Source organism: Saccostrea cucullata, unplaced genomic scaffold (genome assembly GCF_032062105.1).
Source record: "Saccostrea cucullata isolate Sc308-1 unplaced genomic scaffold, CSIRO_AGI_Scuc_v1 ctg19221, whole genome shotgun sequence".
Classification (NCBI taxonomy): Eukaryota; Metazoa; Mollusca; class Bivalvia; order Ostreida; family Ostreidae; genus Saccostrea; species Saccostrea cuccullata.
The window spans coordinates 325-8,742 of record NW_026939274.1 but is presented as its reverse complement, the minus strand read 5'-3'; the positions used below and the strand labels follow the sequence as shown (position 1 = coordinate 8,742).

Here is an 8,418-nt window from a genome sequence, read left to right as displayed (position 1 = left end):
ATGCAACAATATTTTCATTACATGCCTCTCAATGTGCTTCAAGGTTCTTTGCAAAGCTCCATATATCACTTCTAATTTCATATCATGTTAATAAACATTGGTATCTAAAAATGCTTTCTCGGGATAAAAATTTCTACTCTTAATTAGACCTTTCTACGAAGTTCAAAGAACCTTGAAGCACATTGAGAGGCGTATAATGAAAATTGTTGCATGAAAAAATTAAATTTTCAAGCTTCATTTAAAGACTTTTTGAATTTAATCATAAATTAAAGAGTTGTCCTTCCTAGCTGAGGGTCGGAGTCCCTTAATCCACCCAATATTCACTTTTTCTTTATCATCTCCCCTTGGTGAGGGTACATGTATATGGTCCCTCATTTGAAGAAATTTGAATCCTCTTTACCCAAGAATACTCTGTGCCATGTTTGGTTTAAATTAGTGTAGTGATTCTTGATGTGAAAATATTTCAATGTTTTAGGTTTACAACGACGACAGATAACTGTCAAATTCGATCAGAAAAGCTCACTTGCGCCTTATGCTCAGGTGAGCTAAAAGCAGGCGATTTATATATAAATAAGTCTTTTCTATATTCTGAATTCTTTTGGATTCTTAGATGCCATCCATCCCCTGTATATGTTCGGTGTTGGTTCTGATAATAACTATTGTCCAAGGAGGCTCATCAGGAGGGCCTGTGTATACTCGCTGGGGTCGGAAGGACTGCCCAGGATCAGCAAAGTTAATATATTCAGGTAGACTGCAAAGGTTTGATAGATTCAGAATATATATCATTCTTGTTTACACTCGCATTTTTGAAACTTTTTTTTTAATTTTGAATCATTCGTTTTTAGATTGTGTGTGTGTGTGTGTGTGTTGGGGGTACATGTATGTGTATTCTAAATAGGAAAAGGTTTATTATTTTTTTCTCTGTTATTTGTTATTGATTTTTAAGCCTTTTTACCCTCCTCATCTATCCTAACATCTGAAATGTATAAATGTCAGCAAGCAACCAAATAGCTTATCGCATGCCACGCAAACCCCAAGCTTTAAAGAATAATATATGATGCTCATTATAATGTATATCTATATTATAGATCTTCATTATGAATGGCAGAACGTAAGCAATACTTATAACCTCACCTGTAAACATTGCACATTTTCACTTTCTTACCACTGGGTCAATTTTAGTCCGAAATATCTGACGCGTTTTCTAGGCTTTTTTATGATTTGATATTTTTAATGCACGTAAAATATCAAAATCGTTTAAAACAAAACTGGAAAAGATTTCGGACTAGGTTAATTTTATATAAAGTTGGAAAAAAGCGTTCCTTAGCATTGGGATCGAATTTAAATTGATAAAATTAAGTGTCAATTAACCTCCTTTACAATTTTTCTAAAGAACCACTGGACCAGAAAAAAACGGAAACATATGAGGAAGTATACGGGATAGTGTAGATTCTAAATTGTTAAAATCATGATCATATGTCGACCCTTGGGTTAGAGCGGAGCCACATAAGAGAATCAACGTTTTACCAAAAATCTCAAGAAACACTTGCTGGATCAGAAAAGCTGAAACTTATGAGGAAGCATTCTTGGGTAGTATTTTCTAAATTGCTCAAGTAACTCATGGGGAAGGGTTGGGCCAATATAAAGAATTTAGATTTATATTGGAATGTATACGAAAAAAACTTAAAATCATCTCAACCACTGAACAAGAAAAGCTGAAACTTATCTGGAAGCATTCCTGGGTAGTGTACATTTTAAATTGTTGAAATCATGTCCCCGGGGGAAGGACAGGGCCAGAATTGGTATAACACGGGGGATAATCAGGTAAAGAACAGCAAAAGTTGTTAACTCACCTCGTCGAAGATTGGGGAGCTTATGTAATACCTCGGCGTCGATGTACATTATGTTTCTCCTTCGTTTCACTCATCACTGGCCCTGTCCTTCCCCCGGGGACATGATTTCAACAATTTAAGATGTACACTACCCAGGAATGCTTCCAGATAAGTTTCAGCTTTTCTTGTTCAGTGGTTGAGATGATTTTAAGTTTTTTTCGTATACATTCCAATGCCCAATACTTGCAACTTGTAAAATACTTTTTAATTGTGAATACATGTTTAAGGGAAACTATTTTTCAGTAGAATTACAAAAAAAAATTGCCTGAATGAAGCTACATGAGTATATAGGCGTTATTGCCCTTGTCTACATTATTTTAAAGATTGAATAATTGATAAAATAAAGGAAATATACGACGGCGCATTAGTGCCATTTTAACAATGTAAATTTTTTTTTAAATCGTTTGTACGATTTAATAAATCGTTTGTACAATTTAATAAATCGTTTGTACGATTTAGTAAATCGTTTGTACGATTTAATAAATCGTTTGTACAATTTAGTAAATCGTTTGTACGATTTAATAAATCGTTTGTACAATTTAGTAAATCGTTTGTACAATTTAATAAATCGTTTGTACAATTTGTTTGTTAAATCGTTTGTACAATTTATTAAATCGTTTGTACAATTTATTAAATCGTTTGTACGATTTAATAAATCGTTTGTACGATTTAATAAATCGTTTGTACAATTTAGTAAATCGTTTGTACGATTTAATAAATCGTTTGTACAATTTAGTAAATCGTTTGTACAATTTAATAAATCGTTTGTACAATTTATTAAATCGTTTGTACGATTTAATAAATCGTTTGTACAATTTAGTAAATCGTTTGTACAATTTAATAAATCGTACAAACGATTTATTAAATTGTACAAACGATTTATTAAATCGTACAAACGATTTAAAAAAAAATTCTACATTGTTAAAATGGCACTAATACGCCGTCGTAGAAATATGCATTTTTGAAAATCATTTTTCCAAAATGTATTGTTCAGTTGGGTATAATTTTAATTTATTTATTCTATTATTTATTATTATTATTAATCTAACATCACAGGAGGATGGAATTTCCTTCTTCTTCTTCTTCCTGTTCAGTGCTGGCCTCGATATCGAGTGTAATAGCACGTCGAACACAGCTAAAAGCCTCTTATTTACAATTAAAAGTCGGTTAAAAACAATGTTCTGCATGTCACTTAAGGGTGATAGGAAGCAGCTATGGTGTTGGATAGCTGCTTCTTGAAGCCGTCGATGGTACTGGCTTCTTTAACATGATCTGGCAGGCTGTTCCAGTCCCTGATGGTCCTTGGGAAGAAGGAGAATTTGTACACGTCTTTGTATGTTGGTGGCTGACGGTATTTGCTGCCCCTTGTCCGAGTATCCCCTGGTGTTAAGTATGATGTTGCTGGGATATAAATGAGGTCATTGCTGATCTTATACATCATGATGAGCCGTGATGTTTGTCGGCGTGTTTCAAGGGGCTCCCATTGTAGATCCTTCATCATAGATGTTACACAGCCTGGTGTTCTATCATAATAGTTGCCCTTCACAAACCTTGCTGCTCTTCTCTGGATACTCTCCAACATTTGTATTTGGGTTTGCTGATATGGGTCCCAAACAGTCGCTGCATACTCCAGGGTGGGCCTGACGATTGTACTGTAAGCAGCAGATTTAATGTCGGCTCTACATCCCTGTAGGTTGCGACGGAGAAAACCTAGGGTCTTGCTTGATTTGGCTCGGACATTGTATATGTGTTCCGTCCAGTTCAGCCTATTGTTTAATGTTACACCTAGATACTTTCCACTGCTGACTGACTCTAGAGTGTGGCCATGGAGGAGGTATTTGTTGGTTATGGGACGCTGTTTCCTGGAGACATGGATGACTGTGCATTTTTGGGGGTGGAATTCCATTTGCCATTCTCGTTCCCATTTCTCTAGTGACTTCAGATCTTTTTGGAGCTGTTCGGCATCTGCTCTAGAGTTAATTCTTCGATAAAGCAGGCAATCGTCAGCAAATAATCTTGCGTCTGATGAAGTATGCTCCGGCAAGTCATTGATAAAGGTGAGAAATAGTAACGGTCCCATCACAGTCCCCTGGGGAACCCCGGAGATGACATCAGCTCTGGTAGAGGACTGACCCTCTAAGGTGACTCGCTGTGTCCGTTTCGCCAGGAAATCCTTGATCCAGTTCCACGTGTAACCTCTGACGCCATAAAAGTGCAGTCTGTGTAGGAGGCGCTGGTGTGGCACTTTGTCAAAGGCCTTGGAGAAATCCAACAGCACTATGTCTACTTGCTCTCCAAGGGCCAGTGACTTGGCCACCTCGTCCACTGTAATCAATAGCTGCGACTCGCATGATCGTCTTGATCTAAAACCGTGTTGCTGATCTGCCAGTATATGGTTACTGTCATAGTGATCCATGATTTGGCTGTGTACAATATGTTCTAACAACTTGCGTGATATGGAAGTTAAGGAGACTGGGCGGTAGTTTGAAGCTAAATGTCTCTCTCCTTTCTTAAATATGGGGACTATAGATGCTTCTCTCCAGTCGTCTGGCACTTTTCCGATATCAAGTGAAAGTTGGAACAATTTTGTCATGATTGGGGTTAGTTCTGTTGCAAAGTCATGGAGGAATCTTGATAGAATTGCATCTGGTCCTGTTGCTTTATGTATATTTAGGCCCTTCAGGAGTTTACATACACCACTACTTCCTATGCGGATGTTGTTCATAGTAGGGTGTGGGCTGTCTCCTTTAGATGGCATATCTGTAAGGTCTTCCTTTGTGTAAACCGAATGGAATTGGTTGTTTAGGATTTCTGCCTTGGACACTGTGTCACTGTGGAGCAGATCATCGGGGCCCTTGAGTGGAGACACGCCACTGGAGTCCTGTTTTTGATGTTTAATGTAGGACCAGAATCTCTTTGAATCCTCACATATCACTTCTTGTAAGTATTTTTCCCTTGCGAGTCGTATCTCTCGCTGGCATGATGTTTTTAGTTTGTTGTATCGATTTCTGCATGTCCCTGTTGTTTTTGGTCCTTCTTGCTTTTTGGTGTGCTCTATTCTTCCTCCTCGTTAGTCTGTTTAGGTGGGTATCAATCCATGGATGTGATGGCTTGGATCTAGTAAACTTAGTTGGTACATGTTTCCTCATCAAATTATTGATCATAACCTTGAACTTGGTCCATATTAGATTGATGTCCCTGATGTTATCATATTCCTTATAGCTGTTCTTTATTTCTTCTCTGATGGCATCCATATTGGCCCTTTTCCATAGAAAGATCTCTCTGCGAAGGTGTTTCGATCTTACTGGTTCCACTGCTGCATCACATAAGATGACATCGTGATCAGCTTTGCCAATGGGTGGTAAACTCCTAATTTTTTCTATCAGAGTTGGGTGGGAAGTAAATAGTAGGTCTAGGATATTCTCTCCTCTGGTCTTACAGGTTATTACTTAGTTCTTCGCTGGTATTCACTAGGGACTCGCTGATATACTTTGGATAGATGTTGTTCCTGCTGAGTACATTATGCGACTTCCAATCTATATCTGGTGCATTAAAGTCACCACCAATGTGGAAGATTGCTTTCTTATGCTGCTGTTTAAGAGATGTGATATCTTCCCTGAAACTGTCAAGGTAACTTTCACCGGAGCCTGGTGGTCGATAGAAAGATGATACTATCAATTGTTTCCCATTTGGTAGGTCGATCTTTACAGCAATCAGTTCAACTGATTTACTGGAGAATATCTCTGATGATGTGAGTGATGTGTGAACTGCTATAAGCACTCCACCATAGCTGTCTGTACCTCGATCCCTCCTGTATACTGTATAGGTATCAGGGAAAAGTTCTGATGACAGTATGTCTTTATTTGTCCAGGTTTCAGTGCCGATTATGACGTCAGGTGCTGTGGTTTCTATTAATACTTCAAGCTCAGCCGCTTTGTTTTTGATTGACTGGAAGTTTGTGATGATTGTGCGGAGTCCTTTACGCTGATGGTTGGGTATAACTGTTGATTTGTTTGTTTTCGGTGATGATGTTAGAAGTGGACTCCCAATTGAGGATGATGTGGTATTATCCAATAAGTTGTTACTACAATCTGATAACAAAGAATAGGAGTTGTTACTTAATGGCACATCATATAAGGTTGTTGAGTGGTTATAACTATTGCAGTTAGTACAGAACCAGGAGGATGATCGGTTTCCTTATTGGTGGTATGATTCATCTGATATCCCCATGCACTTTGCATGGAACCATTGGTTACATTCATCACAAGCTACAGCTTTCTGGTTTGACTTGCACGGTTTCTCACAAACTCCACATGGATACTTAACTGGTCCTGGGTTTGTTTCAATACCCCCTATCATTAGCAAGGTGAGTAGAAGGCGATAGAACATTACTGTTGATGACGATTTCCTAACCCTTACATGAGAGAGCCAGTTGTAGATAATTGTAGGGTGTTGAATTGATATATTCTCTATGAAAGTTAGAGGGTGGTATTTAAGTAGAGTAGGTGATAATTTAAGGTTGTACTCATGTTCATCGCTGGTCTTCTGGGTGATCGTTGAGCTAAGTATAAGCATATACAAAGTAATCAGAGGAAATTCGGAATGCATCGGAGATAACCGGAAGTTGAATGTTTTGAATTCAAAGTTATGATTTTTGGTGAAGGAAGGTGAAATATACCAAGATTTTCACATCATCCGTGTCCAAATATGCTAACAATTTCTTATCATAGTTTCAGTACAAGTTAGAAGTCAAATTCCACAGGGTTTTATCTTTTTACGATTGGAGTAAATCGGAGGCGCTTCAGCTGTGTTCGATCCTTAACACTTTGAATTTTAATCGAGTTGATTTCATGGTACATGTAATTCTACTGGAATGTAAATTTCACCAAGCGAAAGATCAGGAACCGTGGGGGCTTTGTATGCATGCAAAGCCCTGGTATACCCAATAAACTAGACAGTGTTTCCTTGAATAAATCAAAAAAGCGTGTTCGAAACTGGTTGATTGCTCGTCGGTGACCACTTCACGCCTGACCAGCACCTTATACATGTAAATCGTGATCTAACAACTACTTTTTATTATACTTGCGCATGCCGAAATAGTTCAAACAATACAACTAATAGAAATTGATTGATGACCAAACTTGCATGGATGATACATCTATAAAGACGCATACTATTAGGCTTGCTTCGGATGCTGGATCTGGCGTACATTTTTCGGATGAGTAAATAGGAAACCGTTACAATTTTTGGTGCAGATTTCATATATCTATTAATAAGTAACCGCGAGTCTTATGTTGACCAAATTAAACCTGCATGGAAGACGGTCGAGGCTATCTGGTACCGCCTGTAGGTCGGCGGTCAGAAGACACATTCACATTAAAGATGCACACTACCAGGAGGCTTGCTTCAGATGCAGGATCCCACATACATTTTCCATGTAAAGGAACAAGTTAAAGTTATGGGTACAGTTCTATCACTAAGAAACTATGACCTATATTAAACCAAACTTGCATGGATGATCCATCAAGGGATGAACACTCTCAAATTTGCTTTAGATGTTGGATTTGAATAATAATTATAACATTACGGATCCCGGAGCCGGGATTTCTTTTCTCCAAAAGAGAGGGTGCATGTCAGACTTAGTCAAGATACTAATCCAATCGAAAAAAAAATATATTTCATGGTAGAATTGGGGAAGGCTGGGGTATTTTTGATTAAGAAAAAACATATTTCCTTTCGGGCGTAGATCAGTTTTCCTTATAACGTTTCGAAGTTTAAATATATCATGGCTCTTCCAAACAACGTAGAAGGGACCCGTGTTTGCTAAAGGGGGGGGGGGGAGGGGAGGTCATATTTTGGGTATTTTATTAATATGTACTGTATACAGTTAAAAACATCGCAAATGCAAAGGGGCGGGGTCAGGTACCCCATCCATTCTTCTTACCCCATCGATCGATGCAAATATTCATTTTTAACCACTTTTAAAAAACGATTCTTTAGATCATTTATACATGTACAATGTATTTGGTAATTCAATTCGTTTAATATATAAATTTCAATGTTAAAGAACTTTATTGTTTTGTAGGCTTTGCTGGAGGATCTTATTACATGCACAAGGGCGCCGCGGTAGACCCACTCTGTTTACCAAGAGACCCTCAATGGGGGTCCCATAACAACTGGAAGGACAATTTCAGAGGACTTCTTTACGGGGCGGAATACAAGGGTGTTTATAGTGACTCTGTGTCCCATCTCGTGGATCACGACGTGCCCTGTGCCGTCTGTGAAACTATTGGTGAAAAGCCCGTTATAGTTATCCCAGGTAAATTGAGAGATATTTTGTAGTTAAAGTGTTATGGGTCAGAATAACCCTAAATGCCAGCAAAGATCAATCACACAGTTTAAACTTAACAATAATTTATTTACAGTAATATACAAATCATTAAGTACAAACTTAGCAAAAATCTAAAAATACATACATCAGAGTGTCCGTTGCTGCACACAATGTCCCAGTGAAATTATATCCCAG

At 38.0% G+C, this 8,418-nt stretch overlaps 1 protein-coding gene across 1 annotated transcript; it reads left to right on the top strand.

Moving 5' to 3' along the window:
• Window positions 1-596: 596 nt before the first annotated feature.
• On the top strand, window positions 597-8,211 carry LOC134252716 (uncharacterized; the record flags this gene model as incomplete). Its single annotated transcript, XM_062735225.1, has 2 exons — window positions 597-746; window positions 7,978-8,211. Coding segments are annotated over exons 1-2 (370 nt in total), but the record flags the coding sequence as incomplete, so codon positions are not given.
• Window positions 8,212-8,418: the final 207 nt, after the last annotated feature.